Genomic DNA, 19791 nt, shown 5'->3' with positions numbered 1-19791 from the left:
GCCTCCCGCCAGCGCCGCCCAGCGAGGTAGGCTGCGCCGGCCGCGCCTCGGCGGCCAGAGCGCCCCGGCTCCGCCCGCCGGCGCCATCGCTACCGAGGCAGCCGCCGCCCGTAGGGAAAGGGCGCGCTGCCGCCTCGGTACGTGTCATGGCGGCGGGGGTCACGTGGCCGCCGCGCTGCCGAGGGCTCCGGGCGCTCCCTGCAGGCCTCGGCGGCGGCCGGGCGGGACCGCTCGGCTCCTCCCTCCCCGCTCCCGGCTGGCGGTACCGCCGCGGCAGGTCCCCCGTGCGCGGTGAGTAGCGACGCCGCTGCGCGGCCGCCGCCGGGCCGCGGCGAGCCCCTGCTGACGGCGGCGCCCGTCCCTGTCGCCGTCCCGCCCCCGTGCGCGGTGCCGGGGGGCCGCGGGGCCTGGCCGTGCCTCCCCGGGCGCTCCCCGGGCCCGGGGCGGCGCCGCGGCGGGCGGAGCCGCGGTCACGGCGGTGCCAGACCGGGGGAGCTCGGCTTTGCCCAGGCTCGCTGCCCACTCGCGCGTGGCGCAGGCGGCCTGGGGGCAGCGGCGGCCGCCGCCGGGGTGCGGGAGGGCGGCGGCGGCAGGGGGAAGAGGTTGGGGGGCCGGGACAACCGGCGGGCTCGATGCGGTCGGCCCGCCGTAGCGCGCCGAGCGATGACATCCGCACTCCACTCGCGCTGCCTGCGGCGAGGGGCGGGGCGCTGCGTGACGCACCAGCGGCGGCCGCTGCCGGGCCCGGAGCGGCGGCGGCGGGCGGGAGGGCCGGGGCGGCCGGTGGGTGCGCGGCTGCCTCCCGCGCCGCTGGGAGCCGGGGCGCCGTGAGCCCGCGGCGGCGGTGCTGCTGCTGCTGCTGCTGCCGCCGCCTGACGAGGCCTGGGGAGGGTGGTGGGGCGCCTCCGCGGCGGCCGGGCCGGAGTCGAAACCTGCCTGGACAAGGCCCGTGTCGTCCCCCCGCCCCGTCGGCCAAGTAAAACTGCCGAGTGCGTCACCTGGAGGGAGCAAAGGAGGACTCAGGTGATAAGAGCTGCCCGGCGCTGTTCTCTCGGTGAGCACCTGTCGGATTGTCCGCTGCCGTCCGTGAGCCGGCAGGTTGTCCTCGGGTCTGCCGCCCGTTAAAGGGAGCCGCTGTGCGGGGGGGTGAAAGGTTCGTTGGCAGCTGCGGAGGTTTGTAGAGAGGTTACTCTGCGGTCGCTCGCAAAGCACTGGACAGCGGCCTTGAGTATGGGTAGCGATTGCGGCTCTGGCAGACCTGCGTCTTCCAGCTAAGCTGCACGGTGCTCATGGTGATGAACTTACAGGTTCAAAAAAGATCACAGGATAATTCGTGTTGGAAGGGACCTTACGAGGTCTCCAGTCCAACCGAGATCTTGCTCGAAGCAGGGTCAGCTATGAGGTTAGACCAGGTTGCTCAGGGCTTTATCCAGTTGGGTCTTGAAAAGCTTTGTGGATGGAGACTGCACTGCCACTTAGGACTACTTGTTCCACTGCCTGACTGTCCCCATGCTGAAAAAGTTTCTCCCTTTATCCAGTACAAACCTCCCATGGGCTTCTGCCCGTGGTATCTCATCCTCCGAAAATACCGCACTGGGAAAAGCTTGTAAAAACATCTCATTGTAATGCTTATGTTATATATGTTACTGAAATAAGTTTTTAATTATTTCCTTGTACTTATTTGTAAAACTTTGCAAATTCATTTCTTTTCTAACCGTTTACATTTTGAATTTATTTTACTGGGCAGAGGAACGTGACACTTACAGCACCTCAGTTTTACCTGTTACTAGAGCTAATCATTTCCTTCTGCTCTTTAGATTTGGCATAAACAGCACTACAGAAAGAAAATGACCCACTGGTTTCATCGCAACCCTTTGAAGGCTACAGCTCCTGTTTCCTTCAATTTTTATGGGGTAGCTACCACTCCTGGTGCAACAAAGATTTGCAAGTAAGTGCTTGCGATTAACTTCAGTCTGTCTCTCACAGTTTAGAGGGCATCTTGAAAAGTAATGGTTACTCATAAATTTTTGCTCTGAAGATACTAGAGATGTGTAGGCTGGGAGACAATAAAGCACTGATAACATTGAGCAGCTCGTTACAAAGAGTGAATTATCCAGTTTTCAAGTCTCTTACTGTATAGCAAGGCACATTATAATAACTCAGAGGCAAAAGACTAAACATTTCATTGTATCTCTGATGACTGTGCGCTTTTCTGCGAAAGGATTATTTTAGGTAATTTCCATAAGTGATTAAGGCATGAATGTACTATTGTAGGTAGGGATATAATGAAAAGAGATCTCAGTTATTTTCCAGATCTGTTCTTATTTATTCATGTGCTCTTCCCATTCTAATGTTGAAGAATATTTCTGCTTGTTACTTCTTTTGCCTTTCCTTGCATCCAACCTCTTTGTGGATAAAGGGATGTTTCTTTTTGGTCTATATTTGAACAAGAAATTCAAAGTGAGTAGTGGTTACCCATTGCTATCTGATTCTTTGGTTTAAAACATGGTCTATTTTGCACAGTCTTATGTATCCAGAGGAGATGGGAAGATTTTTGTATGTTTATTAGCTTCTTGCTAAGTACCTAAAGTACCTCTCTTTGTGTTAAGCTAGCTAAGTTGAATGTGAGCTTCACTTTCTTAGCTAAAAGAGCAGGCTGTGATGGTATACATGGGTGGGTACTTTTTTTTTTCAATAGAACATTTTGGAGTAGAATTTCTTAATTTTTTTTTTTCTTTTCCCTCCATACAGTGATTTAAGATTATCTCGAACACGACTGTTGGAGCTGTTCACTGACTTGAGTTGTAATCCAGAAATGATGAAGAATGCAACTGACTTGTACTTCTCACTCTTGCAAGGTAGGGACAGGCAAAACTGCTAATAAGTCAAGAGCTCTTTCATATAGTTTGAGTTTTGATGACACTGCTAAGAACATATGTTGTACTAATCTTATATAAAGAAGCTCTGCACTTTGCAGGAAGGCATGTGTCTTTGTGGGTTCCCTGCTTGTTACCAACGAGTGCTCACCAGGCCCTTTCTACAGGTTTCAGTATCCTTTGTGACCCTGCCAGTACCTGGTGTTGGTTAGCCCTGTCCTCTTGTTTTTAACCTCGCTCAGCTTTCTGCTGGAGGAGACTCTCTTCCTCTGTCTCTAAAAATAGATTGTACTGAGTTGCTCCTTTAGAATAAATTGAACCTATAACTAGTTGATAGGAGTCACTCTTTAGCGTAAACTCCTGATTTGTCTAGTGCTAGATAACAGACTCATTTCAAGTTTACACTTCTTCTGTTGCTTATCTTGGATGCATATATAGCTTCTTGCTGTTGTAACATCTACGTTTTATGTAGCTGGTCAGCTGTGATGGCTCAAATGTGTTTCCTTGAAACCTGCCTCCTGCCAACATTTTGATAACCTCCTCTTAACAGTCAGATACTCAGACAAGTTACTTAGGATTGAGAGTTGTCAGTAATCAGCTGATCAATTAAAATATTGTGCATGTTCCCCCCCCCCCCTCCACTCTGTGGCAAGTGAAACAGTTCAAGCTGCTGTAGGTCTCGGCCTCTAGAAAGGTATAAGCTAATTAGACATTCTAGATAAAGGTAAGATAACAGTCCAAGTTGCTGCAGACAAGATTTGAAGAGCGTCTTCAAGAAAGCATCGTGCTTGGTCGCTACAATCTTCTGCTTGTGAAAGAAACAACTATTTGCTCTCTTTCTGAACATCTGACAACATCTAGAGTTGTACCCTAAATAGCTAGCAAGTCTTGAATTTTTGAACTCGGTAAACTGCTAGCAGGCAAAAGCCAGTCTTCATGCAGAAAAATTCCTTCCTGGGTCTGCATATGCTAGCATTTGTGCATCCCATAACATGAGCTCCTTCTTGCTCGCTGTCCCTTTCTGAGCAGCTGGATATAAAGAATCAGTTTCTGGTAGCCCTTGAGATAAAATAGCTGATCTCTAAGCAAGTCCTTTCCTAAAAGCCCTTTTCCCTCTCCCTCTTGACCAAGCAGCTTTTCCTGGAATTCCTGTATCACCACTGCAGTAGCAGGGACAGTCATCAACTCACCTTGAGAAGCCCCAGCCATCCACTACCTGAGCCAGCCAAAATCCTCACTAGTCCCCGTATGGGGGCATGCGGACATCTGCAAGGTCTTCCTTGAACAAGCACCACACACAGGGTTGAACTGATAAGCTGCTGGGCAAGCAGTTTCTTACACTAGCCAATTTGTCTTGTTGCAAGCCTTGTTCTCAAGATATTGAGAAATAAAAGCTTCAGGAAATAACACAGATTTTTAAGTGGTACGACAAAAAACATTCCTTCATCTGTATTCTCACTGATCCCCATTCCTTTCATTACTTGTTTGTGTTTCTCATATTGAGATTGCCTTTTGGTACATGTTTTATTCTATAGGTTTTATTATTTCACTGGATGACTCTTCCCAAGAATGTAAGTTGCGATATATTCAGAATTTCAAGTGGACAGACACTTTACAAGGACAAGTTCCAAGGTATGTGTGCTTTCACCATTACAGGGTACGCAGCTATTTTCTTTTGATCTGCTACATGCGTGCCCCTGTGCTAGCTGGTGTGTGAGGGAAAACTTAAGTGTAGCAACATTTTGGACACAAAGTAGTTTCCAAAAACTTGTTACTTTGTGTTTTTAATAATTGCTATACTCTTCTGTGCTGCGTATTCTGAAGCATGTGTTGCCTGTATTTGTGATAATTTGTGATATCAGTTACATGAGAGATCAACTAAAACACAAATTGTATGTACAGTTGCCTAGAGGAGTACAAAAAGAGAACTTTGAGAGTATTTCTGAATTAAATGTGATAGCATAGATCCTGCTGTTTAAAACTGACTCTTCCATTTGGCCCTATTGCCTGATCTTCTGACTTTTTTGAAGTCCACATGTTGCTCAGGGTCTGGGGGTTTTTTTTGTTTGTTTGTTTTGGGGTTTTTGAGGGTTTTTTTTGTTTTTGGGATTTCTTTGGTTTTTCGTTTTGTTTTTTGGGTTTTTTTGGCTCCTGTTCTCTGAAATGCCTAGTACATGTAGAAGCTACAAACAAACAAAGTTTTTGTTTTAAATAGGAGTACAGACCTGGAAAGAGCCTCCTGGATTACTCAGTGGTCTGTTGCTGTTGTTGGTGATCGCATTGTATAACGTGTATTACACTTACAGATTTGTCGAGGGTTGTCTAGAAGTGGTGTTCAGCTCCCTCACAGCTTTTGTTCCCCTTGGAGGACAATCTATTGATTAGGATTCTTTTAATTTTCTCACGGATGTACCCGTTTGTTCTTGTGCCAACGTTATTTCCCACACACCTTTCTTTTTAGAGATGTTTAGTTCCTAAGCTGCATTGAGCTTGTGATGGCAAGTTCACTCTTTCAAAGACCAAGCATGTTTTTAACTTCTGAAATGTCCTGCTATTTATACGTGCCATTTGACTGCAGTTTTATGTGTTTGCAATAAAATGCATTTTGAGGGATTAGCAGACTTATGAACTTAGCAGCTACAACTTTAAAATAGGCATTCCAGAGTGAAGCTTTCCACAAAATGTGCAATTAAAAAAAAAAAATGGAAAAATGTCAGCCACACCCAAAGCTAAACAAATCTCAAGTTACTGTTCTAAAATAAAAGTTCCCAAATGGGAAGGGTAGGCATCTGAATGTGGGAAATTATAATTATGAGCTCTTGAAGGGAGTAAGCAAAAACTGAAGTCTCTTTTAGGCAGTTCAACAAACAGGAGGTTCTGAACTGGAAACTATTGACTTCTTAAATGAAAACTATTTTATGGACAGAAATGGCAACTTATGCTTTAGAATTCTAAGAGAGAATTTGTCAGAACAAAATGGAAAGCATTAAATTGTTTGGGGGTTGTTTTGGGGTTTCTGTCTCTTTCTTTAGTTCCCAGCAGGATGCAGTATTTGAACTGGTTTCCATGGGATTTAATGTAGCTCTGTGGTACACAAAATATGCATCAAGGCTTGCTGGAAAAGAAGAGTAAGTGTTTTTCTTTTCTTAGTAATTCTATTGCAACAGTATTCCACGAAAAATTTAGTAGCTTCTGAGTTTTGACCGCTGTAGTGCAAGTCCAATGGACGCAGCTATGAGTTCGGGGAGGCAGTTGGCCTTCATTCATGTGCTTTAATGTCCAAGTGCACCTCAGTCCCTCCTTGCATCTACGAACAGGGTACTAATACTAAATGACTGTGATATAGGGAAGGCATCAGCTGTGAATAAACCCTTCATCAGTCCTACTCTATTAGTTCCAAGATTTAAATTCCAAGATTTACATTCTCAGAACCACAGCTCTGCTGTCTTTTAACCCTACAGGTTTCTAAAGCTTTTGGCTTTTAACACTGAGGCTCCCTTTCAGTTGAAAGTCATTACAAGGTGTTACTTTTTTTCCCGAAATTAGTTTTACTTGATTATTTAGTGATACGGCACTGTAAGAAACTTCTTTACCAGAGGGACGCACTGCACAGGTTACTTAGAGGGATTGTGAGCTGTCCATTCTTGAAGGACACCAAGATTCAGCTAGACAAAGCCATAGCTGACCAGGCCTACTGTTGGCAATAGTCCTGCTGCAAGCAGCAGGTGAGACTAAATGACTTTGAGAGGTCCTTTCCAACCAACGTTTCTATGATTCAGTGTGTGTTCTGCCCTTTCTTAGTATAACAGAAGATGAAGCAAAAGATGTTCACAGAAGCCTGAAGATAGCAGCTGGGATTTTTAAACATTTGAAGGTAGAAAAATGTTCTTTGCTGTCTGTTCCTTAAGTTGTCTCTAATTAGAGTGCTTGGCTGCTTGTCTTAGAAGGGCTTTGCTTTTCTGATGAAGTTAGAGAATATTTGAACAAATACCTCAGACTCCCTGCAGAGTTTTTCCGTTTTCATATAGAAAAGAGTATTAGTTTGTTGTGCTACCGCTCAGTTCCTGCTGCTCTTTCCCCATGGCAGTGGAGTAGCAATCAAGTCTGGACAGTAGCACGTGCTACGGTGTAGCCAGGCATCTTGTGATCATCACTCAGTGTTGCATCCGTTTAGGAACAGCATCAAATAGCCCCCATTTAGGGACTTGCTTTGAATTACTGATAGTGATACTAAGCTTAACTAATTTTGAGACTTGCTTTGTACTTAGGAAAGTCATATTCCAAAATTGATTACACCTGTGGAAAAGGGAAGAGATTTAGAAGCTCGACTTATAGACTCTTACATCGTACAGTGCCAAGCTGAAGCTCAAGAAGGTATTTTTAAATATGCACGTTGGTTTGGGAATATGGGTTGGTTTGGGAAGTGGCGGTCTTTGTGGGCTTCTTTGATGTCTCATGACGTCTTCTTGATAGCAATGACAGTTTTTTCTCCAAGTACTGTGGTTCGGTGGGGAGGGTTGTTTCTAAAGAAACTTAAGTTCTAGTTATAGCAGGAAAACACCAAAGATCAGTCTGATAGTACAAATATGACCAGTTTTGAAGAACTTGTGTGTAACAATCGTCCCCCCTCCTTTTTTCCTTTCATGCAGTCTCTCCAACACCATTCTTGCCTCACATAAATTCCAGTTTGTTTATTTAAAGATATTTGGTGCTTCTGTTTACTCATTGGTCTTCTGACTAATCTTTCAATTGTTCTCTTAATTGGGAATCGTCCTCTTCAAGTAACGGTCTGTCTTCATTCTGTCGTCTGTTTGACTTGTGAGAACATAATACTTTTCTGCTTATGCAGGGGTGTTAAAATGCTAAATGCCTTTGCTAAGTTTGAGACATTTTCGATTAAACTTTAATACTGTGATCTGGGATTTTCTTTCAGTGACAATTGCCCGGGCTATTGAGTTGAAACATAATCCAGGTTTAATAGCTGCTCTTGCTTATGAAACAGCTAACTTCTACCAAAAAGCTGGTAAGTGTCTTGTTTTGTATCCTTAGCGACCCGATTTATGCATTCTTGCCAGCAGACATAGTTCACCCGCCCATCGATTGCAGGATTAATGCTGTTTCTCAGTGGATATGCTTTGCATGTTTATTTTCTATTTAGTATATTCAAGGCTTCAGTTACCAGCATGCCAGATATATTTTCATAAGGCCTTCGTTTTTTGAGGGCATCTTTTTCTGTACCTACTAGTAGGACATGCTAATGAGAGGAGCTGGAAGACAGAGTAATGTCTTGAGATACCTTGCCAGCAAACAAATGGCTGATGTAGACGGAGCATGTTCAGCTGTCTTTGGCATGCAGAGTATGATGCAGACTGTAGAGAGTGCAGCAGGTTAATTGTGTACATCTTTCCAAAAGAGCAAGCTGATCTGTGGGCTTACTGAGGCAAGTTGGAAAAGGGCAAAAATACAGGAGTCAGTATGGGAGATGGAATATTGTAACTTACATAAACTTTTGTAGGTCAGTACCTGAAATTAAACTGGGAACAAACTTTGAAATGCTACCTAAAAGTATTTAGGAAAATTAGTCTTCTAGACCTAGCGGACAGCAGATCCAGGGGTCTAGGAACAACTGCATGGTAGCTCTGTGTTTTTCTCACGGTTTCTTTATGCCTTTGCAGGAATGATTTTTATCAATTGTTTCTAACCGCTTTGTAGTTAAGATCCATTGCTGAGTTTAAGAATTCTGCTCTGTGAGCGTGTATGGGATTTTTATGTTTCCAGTTGTCTTAAAGAGTAATGTTGCTTACCTATTCATAGATCAAACATTATCCAGTTTGGATCCAACCTATGTAGGTAAATGGAGGAAGTACTTAAACTTGAAGACCTGTTTCTATATGGCGTATGTAAGTACTAGCTTGACACTGATCATAGTTTTTAACGTTGTCTGGACAGAGAATGTGGACTGAGCGTTGCTTTGACCTTGTTATCATGCTGTGAAGAGATACTCTGCAGTGTCAATGACATTTGAAGTGTTCTTATTGAGCCAGGTGAAGTGCCTGCTGTATAGAATTTATTGCCATTACTTTCCTCTAAGTGAACCAGGTCAGGTAGACCATGATGCTTATCTTCCATTATCTGTGTCGCAATCTGATTCTAGGCATAATTCAGAGATGATCATCTTTTCTAAAGCCCCGAATGAAACTGCATCAAATAACGTTTGTTGCCGTTTCAGGTCCTGTCCCTTTTGCGTGATGGATCTCTTAGCAAGTGCAGTGGCACTCTAGGGATCATCAGCTACTCAGCTTGCTATTTGCTTCTTGTAGCCTGTCAGAACCTATGAGCTGGCTCTTTTGAACTGTAAAAAAGCCTGGAACTAAACGGTTGAAGTTGTCCTTCTCTTGCTTTAAAACTGTGTCTAAAAGCTGCATGTTTGCAAGCATGGTATGTGGGGTTTTTGTGTGTGTATGTTTTTTAAGAGTACCTAATTTGTATAAAATGGGCCATGGCAGGTTAAGGTTACACTTTCACGTCTCTTCTCATGGGATAGCCAGGAAGGTATGCGTTGTTCATGGGAATGTTCCTATACTTACAGAATTTAGTACTTAAGTACTTTAAACTCAGCATCTCCTGATAATAGAAAAGGCTGTTCAGTTCTCACTAGAACACAGTACTCTGTGTCTTTAAGCGTGAGTTTGCAGGAATGGGACTTTTTTGGGTGGAAAAGTTATTTGGACTGTGGCAAAGTATCTCAAACAGGCGGCAGATACCTTCATCTCTTCTGGATTCTTTGATGTTGGTTGCAGATGCAGTTACTGAGGGTTCAGGTAGTTTAGTTTTTAGTCTTCACTTTTGTAAACTTGACTGGGGTTCATCATCTTTCTGCTGGTGGGATTTAATGCTACACACTGAGGTGGAGAGGATGAGGCTATCTACTACTGCTTTTAGATAAAAGCCTTCGAAGATGAAGCTCCAAGTTACTGGTGACTAAACTACATCCATACTTGAGAGTTAGGCTTTAAGCCTAACTTAGGTGTACATACGCTGAGCTGCATTGTTCAGCGTAAATATACTGGGTCATTGGTGAGTGCTGCTTTGTCAGCTTTCTGATGATGGCAGCTTCAAAGAGATGCAACTGATGTAAGAAAGGAAGAGCAGAAGTTAATTGATGCAGGAGGTACCCAAGTGATGCTGATAATGATGTTGTCCTCTCTCATTAGGCGTACTGTTACCATGGTCAAACTTTGCTGGCCAGTGATAAATGTGGGGAGGCGATCAGATCTCTGCAGGAATCAGAAAAATGTAAGTGTTATTAAGAATGGATGGCAGGGTGTGAGGATGACATGCATGTTTTATTTTGCTTTGTTGTGTGTTTATTTGGTCTCCTGGTGAAAATCTAGCACGATTTGAACAGAGGCAGTGTATTCTGTTTTAGGTATGTCTTACTGAAGACTGTCTCTCATAAAGAGGCTGCAGAAAATTTCAACTATGTTTCTCAGCCTATGAAGAATGGCTTTGAGCTGTCTATAATAAAAAACAGTTGTCTGGTCACTGTATTTTCTGATCTGTGTCTTAAATTACAGCAACCTCCAAATCACAAAGTTGCAGTATTGTGCATTAAATAATGAAAATATACTATGATTCCTCTCAAAGCAGCTTTTTTTTTTTTTTTAAACAAGTTCTGATAATTTCTATCCTTTCCATTCCTTTGGAAGCTAGATTAGGGGAGCTAACTAGAGTTATTACAGTAATTCAGAGTCTTTCCCCTCACCATCCTTCTCCCTTCAAAGGTATTGCTCATATGCAAAGATATTGCCGTACCATCTTGCCTAAAGACGGGTGACTTTTGTCGTATCCCAGTGGCCTGTACTGCATTACTTTACCACAACACATGAAAACATAAAAGCACACAAGTCATCCAATTTGAGAGTTTTAGTATCAATTTCAAAAGTAGATAAAGGAAAAATTGAATGACAGCATAAACTAAATAGGATTACTTTCCATAAAACAAACCTTGTGTTTTTTACTGTGCCTTCTGTTCAGATAAAAGTGCTTCTTTCCGCGCCCCTTATTGAACTACTGTTTATTTTTGGACATCAGCACTGCGTAGGCACCTTCATACCCACTCTTGTTTCCCACCATGTTCCAGAGTTTTTTAGGCTTACTCTTACATTTTGCCCCACAAGTAAGCATGCTTCCCTTCTCCCTACTCAAAAAGCTTTGGTTTTTTTTCTTTTTTCTTTTTCTTTTTTTTTTTTTTTTTCCTGTTCATAGTCACTTCTTGGATGCAGTAAATCTTGGCTGGAGGTGCTACCCTTGAGCTTGCTTATTTTATTTTCAAAAAATAAGAAGCCTGCATGCAATCTGGTATCTCTTAAAACTAAAGCAACAGTAAATCAGAACTGCCATTTAATAGATTCGTGTAACTGATTTTTATTACGTTGCTTTCTTGTGAAGTTTTTGCCAAGGCTGAAGCATTGTGCAAAGAATATGGAGAAACCAAAGGTCCTGGGACTACAGCCAAACCTTCTGGACATCTCTTCTTTAGGAAATTAGGAAGTTTGATTAAGAACACCCTAGAAAAATGCCAGAGAGAGAACGGATTCATGTAAGTAATTCCTGGTTGATATTGTACTCTGTATGAATTGTTAATACCTCATTTGCTTTTGCTTCAGGATGGGATGGTAAGTTTTACTGTCCAGTTCTGACACACCTTTAAGGCATAAGATGTAATTCACAGAATTGCAAATTAATCTTTGACTTCCTGTTAGCGAACTTGCTGTGGATTTGATGCTATCCCCCTGTCCCTGCTCTATGCCAGTTCAACTGCGTAGATTGGACTGACATGCTGGAGAGGTTAAGCTGTTTTCTTCTTCGTTCCTCTGCCTCTCTCCTGTGCAGGAGTTCTGCAGAGATTCCTTTATTGCTCTAATGCCCTCTTTCCTGCTGCTGCGATCTAGTAGGCAAAGAGGACAAAGGGGAGATGGAGAAGACTAGTAGCTTTTTCTGCCTTGCTAGCAGGGAAGTCAAAGCACAGTCGTGCCTTCAGTGAAGAATATGCTTGGAGTGCTAGGAGCTCTACCGGTGTAAGTGTAACTAATAGTGTGAATAGGGTATTCCGTTAGTTAATGCCCCTTCCAAAAAGAGTTTGGAAGCAGTTTAGAATAGCAGTATTAATTCAGCTTTAGAATTCTCTAGCTGGTTTCCTTCTCCCTTCTTCTCTTCTTATGATTTAGTATTCCATGATATATTTTATTTCCCCCTTTACAGGATTTAAAGACCTCTATAGTAGGGGAATTGACCTAACACAAAGGATTGTTGGGTATATCAAGATAAACTGAAAAAAGGAAGAAAATGCTCTACTCTGCTTTGGTTTCAATAACCCTTGTTGTAGCTTATAACAACGGTATGCTGGAGATTTCAACATATCCATGTCTCTGTAGAACCAAACTGTGAAGGAGACGCCAGGGAACCCTCGCATGTTTTAGGAGATATGCCTGCCATAAAGCTCTGCTGGAGCACAGGAAGTAGGGTAGTGTGCACCAGTAATTGTCAGTTTTCAATTACTGAGTTTGCCAAGGGTAGATTTATATCCTCATTCAGGCTGTGTATCGTAGGAAGTCTTTGTGGATGTTGCAGTGTTGGTACTATTATGCCCTGTAAAACACCAAGGCTCATTTTGCAGTAGCAGAGGAAAAGAGCTGTCAGCCTCTTCACCTTTCTTGGGAGGTATTTTAAATCTTCATCTGGATTTTTAGGATTGGGGGGGGGGGGGGCAAAAATTGCTCTTTTTATTGAAGCATTGGAAAGAGTGGTTATGGGATAGGAAAGAGCCCAGCTAGCTATTGGGGGAGGAACAAAGCCAGGGAGGAATTGCTTTTGTTGTTGTGAAGCTTGCTGATAGAATGCATGTCAGATGATGCCTTAATGAAATGAAATGGAGAGCAGCACTGGTAGCCGCTGTGAAAGGCCAGGCTGTTTTTCTTTGGAATTACAAAGGAGACTTGCAGAGATAGTGTTGTGTTTTAAACATATTATTATATTCTATCACAGTTATTTTCAAAAGGTGCCAGCAGAGGCTCCGCAGCTGGAACTAAAGGCAAACTATGGCTTAGTAGAGCCTGTTCCTTTTGAATTTCCTGCCCTGAATGCGCACTGGACTCCTGAAACACTTGCTGCGTTTGATCTCACCAAGAGGCCAAAGGATGACACTGTAAGATTATCTTATTTTCAGTTCTTTCCTATCATCTTTGTTGTACGTATAATACAGAGTTGCCGTTTTGTTCTTCTGACATGCTTCCTCAGCTTAGTGTAGGGCATAAGCATCAGGCTACCACCTGAGTTCAGATTTCCAATGTGCAAAGAGGCAAGTCAGTTCATGTTTGTCACGTTGTCAGCATATGGAAGTTACGGGGTCACAAAGTACTGCATAAGAGGAAATTCAGTAATGTGTGTGAGATGCTGAGATGCTACAGGAGTGAATGCTATAGAAAGAAAGAATGCTATAGAAGAAAGATTTATTTTTGAAAAAGGATCCATTTAAGGACACTGAAATAGAGAAGGCTTGGTGCTTTTTCTCCTTTTTATTCAAAGCCTTCAGCTTTGGGAAGAGGGGAGACTATTACATTAGCATATGTAAAGTTAGCAGTACATGAATACTTGGCAGACATAGTGGTTTTTACTTGCGGTATTTTAAATCTTTTTTTGTTTGCAGGCTAAACCGAAACCAGATGAAGATGTAAAACCTCTGAAGGAACCAGATATAAAGCCTCAGAAAGACAGTGGATGCCAGATTTCTTAAGTGCCATAAGTGCTTTGAATTCCCTTTAAAACTATATTAATTGGACTTTGGGGCTCTTAGTTCTAAACTCCTGATTCTTCTTTTTCATTTAGAATACTAATTTAATTAGTTTTTATTAGTATGAGTCTATCTTGCTTGAGAATGTGGTGGATTTCTAGAAGAAATGTATTTATATCTGGCTTGTTTTGGGTCTTAGCGGGATATCCTAGAATGAACGGGCTTAAATGTTCCTATTGTGCCTCTAGAGAGTTTCTTTTTATGGGTTTAGTTTCTACCCACAAATAGCAAAGGAAGAATCATGACTGTAACACTTGAGGATTTTCCATTAAATTATATGCCATATAATGTCAAATTCTACAAAAAGATATTAGCCTGAACAGTTATATTTATTTAGGTTTGTCACAAAGGCTTAACTCCCTGTCTTGTTCTGATTCACTTAACTGTAACGAGTGAAGAAAAGCTGGGTTTGGTATGTAGCACTCGTATAGTGTTTCATAGACTTTCACACAATTTGGAAAGCTTGAAGTTCTGTATAATTGGAGCACAGTGTATATTCTTCTGAAACTATTGGACTCTGTCCTTTCCTTCATAGATTCAGGTTCCTGTATCAGAGTTTACGGTAAGGTACTTTAGCTTGTCTGTCCTTAAATTAAAATCCTTTAATGTCAGATTGTATATGAAAATGATGCAGCAAGTAATGAGAAAGCTCCTAAAGGTAACGCATTGGTGTAATTCATTCGTAGTTTTTGGATCTAGAAAGATTTTAAAAGGTTGAGAGCTGCAGATGGTTAAAATCCCCTGGCACTAGAAGAGCTCAATTTGGATGCATAAAGTTGTCCTGCAGAAGATAACGAGGTTGTAATTAAGACGCTCTGTTTCCAACTGGATAGTGTGTGTAAGAAACCATCAAGAGAAGAGGTAGGAAAGATTAGCTGAAGAGCTAATGACACAGTTGGGACATCAAGCTCTAGATTTCCTTTACAACATATATAAACAGTGCTATTTCCCAGCTTTCTCAGTATTACACTGAAATCAGCCCCATATGAAGAGAATTTACCAAAGGCCAAGCCCAGCGAAGACTGAGGAGGAAAGTATTTTGTAGAACTCGTTTCTTCCATATCTTCCTACTGTGGAAAACGTGATAGTATTCCTTAGTACTGAGCACTCCAAAACATCCATGTCAACAAAATCATTCTTTTAGTTTTCTGATTTGTTGCAAATGTGTGGCGTGTGTTGTAGTGAGAGCCTTGCAGTCTCCAGGTCCCGGCTGCTGCACTTCTTTCTACCTGCGAAAGAAACTGAACAGCCTGAAAATGTTCCCATTTAAACAAAACACGATGATGTACGCACTTAGCATGATGGATACTGTGAACAAATTCCTGGCATTGCACTGTTTGATTTGGCTCACCTTTCACGGTAGTCTAATTTGGTGGTTCAGTGTTTGAAATCTTTTGTGGGACTGGACCAACTTACCAGCTGTGTAGCTCCTTGAAGGCATGTGGAACAAAAACTGTTGAGGAGGTTAATACGAACACAAGACTCTTCCTTGGATACTGGACCAAAATACAGAATTCATTGCTCCAGAAGACTAAGAGGATCTTAATGCCGATTGCCATGGGTGAATCAACTGCAAAGCTTGCTCCGTCCAGTGTTGAATCTTTCTTTCAACCAGTTCTGCACATTAAAAATAAGCATAAAATCCAGAGGATCACTTTGGAAGAACAAGTTTCTGTTTTGGAGGGGCTTATGTGGGTAGAGGATGACAAGTATCTAGTGAGATTTTATCCAAAATATGTGTATTCCTTCCAACTGCACAGCATACAGAAAGAGATGACTGTATTTGATGAAGAATTACTCAGAGCTCTTGATGAGTTGATCAGTTGACTTTTTAGACTTCCTGCATAGTTAAAAGACCTAGCTTAGGATTTACCGGAATGGAGCGTGGAGCTACTCTGCCAATACCAATTTTAATTCTCTTTAAAAACTTATTACAGCTATAGGCATCTGCATTCGCTTAGCCTGACCCCTTTAAGGATCAAGATTCAATTAACCGAGTTTCATAATCATGAATTGTCAGTTGCTCATTGTTTTTCAGAAGTCTGTGTCTGTTGATGCTGATATGTCTCAGTCTATTTAATGGTTCTTTCTAAACGCACTATATTCCATTTTCCTTCTTCCCCCTCACTTTCCCTCCTGTCCGCTACACACTGGCACAGACTCACCTTTGTTCGCTAATACATGTGTGCGCTGGACTCATTTCCAGTGAGGCTTTTGACCAGGGGTGTGTTTCAGTGTATGAATATCTTAAAATAAAAAGAGCAAATCTTGACTAAATCACTCCCCAAAAAATCTTAGAAAATATTATTTTATAGAATTGCAATTTTTAATTCTTTGGTGCTTTCTCAAACTAAGTGGTTTGTTTGAACCAAATTCCCTGTAAATAGTTTTCGGTATAAGCAACTGGATCGTGTCAGATTATGGCATTACTTAAGGCTAGCTGTGAAACTTTTTTACGCCATAGCTATGTCAGTAAATATGGTGTAGTAGTTTTAAAATAGCCTAATGGAACAAACTAATTTACTTAACACATGTTGCTTTTCAAGACAAACTTTGTTTACTTGTAGTTTAAAATCCTATGGCAAACACTGAACAGTTTTGCCCAAGAATAAGGAAATTGAGATTGATTGCTTTGCCAAGCATATGTGTAGAACGCTGTCAGTCAGCAGGCAGTTTTTCTCTTCAGTTTTGTTGGGAAGTGGGGAGAATTATTGTACATAATAGTTAGATTAACTGTCTAATATCCTGAGGAATATTGGTGACTTGACTGGGAGTTTCAGGTAATCTGGAAACCTAGCAGCCACATTCCTTCTATTATGGTTTCATATGATAGTTTTTTTTAATGATGTATTTTGAATGGTGACTTTTTTGATATTCTCATGCTGCAAGAGCCCATTCTTGTGGCCTCTCTCTGGGTTTCGAGGCTCTAATGGCTAAACCTGCAAATGTCGTTCACACAATAGTAATGTCTTAAAAACCTGTGCTCAGTCTAAACTAGGACAAAACTACTGCTGAATAAAATGCTGAGCACTGGGCCCTTTATTTTTGTGCTTTTAAAAATGCACTGATCGTCTTAGTAGATTAAAAAGCAAATCGGTAAGCTCTCTAGGAATTATACTTTGAGACCTTTATACTTCCTCAATGTTTCATGTTGCTGGGTTTACAGTAGTTTATCACCATCTGGCATGTGACACTCCTAGAACGAAGAGACTAAATTTAGCCCTTGGATGCTAATGCCTGCCTCCCACTGGCTTCAGTAGGGGAGTTTTGCCTGTCAGCATAAGGAAAACATTTGGTCACTTGAATGTTCAGCATGGATATGTGATGTGTCTGTGATGATGGTATTGGTGCATAGTATAAGCAAGAAACCATACCTGTATCTGTGTAGAATATAGCAAACTTTGCACTTTAGAAATTTATAATCTTGCAATTTCAGTACAATACAATGTGTTTGTAAATATTCCTTCCTGTCTTTTTAATTTTGTTGCCCTGATTTCACTACGGTGGTATTGGTAAGATTTTTATGGGAAACGTTACCAAAATGTATTTTTAATTGTCTATGTATAAAGTAAACTCATGAAGCCTATCTCTATCTTCAGTACAGAGGGAGCATGAGAGGAGGCAGTAATTCATCTGTTTTCCGTGTCAATTTGGAGAAGTTAAGTTTATCTCTACTGGCTGGGGGAATCATATGTAATGTTTCATCTCATCCCTATGCCTAGCATCTAAAACTGACGCTTTAGTATTAACGTAAATCCTGTGTATGCGTATTACTCATCCCTAAAAATCTCTCTAAAGATCATTATTGCTAAATTAACAAAGCAGTGTGAGCTACACTTTTTTTTTTTTTTTTATTTTTATTAACGACTGGCCTGATTAAGGGAGGAGTAAAACCCCTTGAAAATGACTGTCTGGCATGGAAGACCCCTGTAGTGGGTATCTGTCTCCAGATCTTGAGCGTGCAGCATCGCAGCCCTGCCGCAACAGATCAGCTCAGATTCGCTCCGATCTTGCCCCGCTGGAGATGCTTTCAAATTCCAACAGATATCACTTGGCAACTGAGGGGGCTCTTGATCAGCTTTCCGTGAAGTAAGGCCCACCTTGTTTTGTGATGGTGCCTTCATGGGTTACAGACTAGTATCTGAAGCAAGCGTGTGCTCCAATTAATTGAACTTGAATGGAATAAACTATGGTGAGATTGACCAAGCAGCCTTATTGTATGAAGATGGTCACCATGCAGTCTTAAGTTTGATAGACTGAAAATTTGTATATAACCACCAGTTTCAGAATACTATTTAAAATAAAAATAAGCAATCATTATGTTATCTTTCGTTGCATTATTTAAAATTGTTAGTAAGAAGAAATAGGGTCTATCTTGAATGTGGCTTTCTCCAATTTAATACAAATACAGAAATGGAAAGAGAATACTTTATTCTTGGAGTATGTCTAAAGGCGAGTTTCACTAAGCAAGTCACAGTGGTGACGGTTACGCGGTTCACACGGTTATGTGAATTGGGTGCATGAGGAAGCACGTCTAAAGTTACGTGGCAGGAAGAGAGAAGATGGGATTTCCAAACTTCTTTTCTTTTGTCTTTTTTTAAACGGTAGGCTTGTTGCCGATGCAAAATCGGAGCGCTGGCAAGGCCGCTCCAGGTACTGCGCTAAAGGGTCACTTGGCAAATGCGAATTGCTGGACGCTTCTCTAAGCTGCCGGCAGGTGGCAAATAGGTTAGCAGGAAACAGGATTTTTCCTTTTCAGAGGCAGCTTTGGCTCTTTCTCAATTTTTTGTGTAAAAACACACTAATGACTTCTAGCCTCTGAGACTTTAGTTTAGCTCCTATATGAAAATTCGCTTAAGGAGGCCAGATACTACAAATTACTTCCGAGTATGGCATACTTGGAAACCTGCAACTGCCTCTTTAACGCTTGCCTGAACGGTATCAGTTTACATAGGCTTGTGCCTTTGTGCTTCATGCTTTTTTTTTTTTTTTCTCCCCCAGATGCCCCACTCCCCATTTTACCTGTTCTTAATCTCGGGCCAAGCCTGCAAATTGTCGGGACCTGCCCACAGTTCAAATACAAGCACTCCTTTCAGATAGTTGCATCCTGTAGCCCTAAGCTTGGGTTTTCTTATCTGCCTCCAGCTCTGCACTGCTGCTAACACGATGCAGGTGTGTGTGGTTTTGGGTTTTTTTTTGTTTTTTGGTGGGTCAATTCTGTGTGGGAGCACTAAATGTCTTGGTTCTAGTTTGTCTTCTTTATTTGTCCTGGGAAATACTATTCTTCACCTTTTTTTTTTTTATGTGATGGAAAAGCCCCAGGAAATTTTACAGATGAGTTTCCTTTTTAATTTGTTGATGCAAGGTATTTTTCACAAATGTATCTATTTGACGCCCTAACTCCATAAAGTGACTTAACGCTAAAATTCTACCATAAAGAGCTTTGATACGTTACTCTTGTATGGCACTGTGGTAGTAATCTCATTGCCTAATTTGCTTATCATTATAATCCTTTGTTTTCTTTTAATTTTCATCCAGTAGCAGTCTCACGTGTGTGTGTGTATACATACATATATATATTCATAAGTATATGCGTGCTGTTTTTCCCTATCTGGCTTACAGCAAGAGAGATGTAAATAAAGACTAAATAGCAGTACACAACTCTAAGTGCACCTTTGGCTAAGAGAACATCAATGATGCTCTGCGTACTCAAGGTTTTTTTTGAGTCATCTGATGTATCTTCTATTTTACAACTTCAGTTAAAAAAGAAAATACTTCTGCAGGCCTTACTGAGTTTTCTGACCAAAGATCAAGTTGTTAGACAACAAAAAAAAAAAGTGAAAATTAATTAAAAAAATAAGCTTAAAGGGAGCACATTCTTTTTGAGAAAGTAATTTCTTTTAGGGTGTCAGTCTTTTACCACCCTTTTGAGAGGTTGCTGATTTAATTACAGTAAATTACTCGTGTAGGCTTATGTTTTGAAATACTGGCCCTTCTCTATAATGCAGGATTTGGTCTTCCTGAGTGTTTTTTTTTTTTAATACATTATTATATTGCAGTTTC

General features: G+C 41.7%; 1 protein-coding gene across 3 annotated transcripts; it reads left to right on the top strand.

Moving 5' to 3' along the window:
• The first annotated feature begins 28 nt into the window (after positions 1 to 28).
• BROX (BRO1 domain and CAAX motif containing) lies at positions 29 to 18053 on the top strand. Of its 3 annotated transcripts, none has more exons than XM_068940219.1 (13): positions 29 to 291; positions 1818 to 1948; positions 2752 to 2858; positions 4412 to 4508; positions 5909 to 6004; positions 6678 to 6750; positions 7145 to 7250; positions 7810 to 7899; positions 8691 to 8776; positions 10091 to 10172; positions 11328 to 11478; positions 12924 to 13083; positions 13585 to 18053. In XM_068940219.1, exons 2-13 carry the CDS (start codon positions 1848 to 1850, stop codon positions 13669 to 13671), a joined length of 1236 nt encoding a protein of 411 aa, XP_068796320.1. In that variant the 5' UTR covers positions 29 to 291; positions 1818 to 1847; the 3' UTR covers positions 13672 to 18053. The 3 variants fall into 3 exon arrangements, with proteins under 3 accessions (XP_068796320.1, XP_068796321.1, XP_009685020.1); XM_068940220.1 differs by lacking the exon at positions 29 to 291 and adding an exon at positions 904 to 1023; XM_009686725.2 differs by lacking the exon at positions 29 to 291 and adding an exon at positions 915 to 1054.
• Positions 18054 to 19791: the final 1738 nt, after the last annotated feature.

This window comes from Struthio camelus, chromosome 3, assembly GCF_040807025.1.
Source record: "Struthio camelus isolate bStrCam1 chromosome 3, bStrCam1.hap1, whole genome shotgun sequence".
NCBI lineage: Eukaryota > Metazoa > Chordata > Aves > Struthioniformes > Struthionidae > Struthio > Struthio camelus.
The sequence above is the reverse complement of the archived record's forward strand: the minus strand, read 5'-3'. Positions and strand labels throughout refer to the sequence as shown.

What these genes read in the sequence shown, in the direction of transcription:
- BROX (XM_068940219.1), top strand. Translation starts at nt 1,848, where the DNA reads ATGACCCACTGGTTTCATCGCAACCCTTTGAAGGCTACAGCTCCTGTT. An exon ending in TTACAAGGACAAGTTCCAAG is followed by an intron (nt 4,509 to 5,908) that starts GTATGTGTGCTT and finishes CTCTTTCTTTAG; the next exon opens with TTCCCAGCAGGATGCAGTAT. An exon ending in CCTGTTTCTATATGGCGTAT is followed by an intron (nt 8,777 to 10,090) that starts GTAAGTACTAGC and finishes CTCTCTCATTAG; the next exon opens with GCGTACTGTTACCATGGTCA.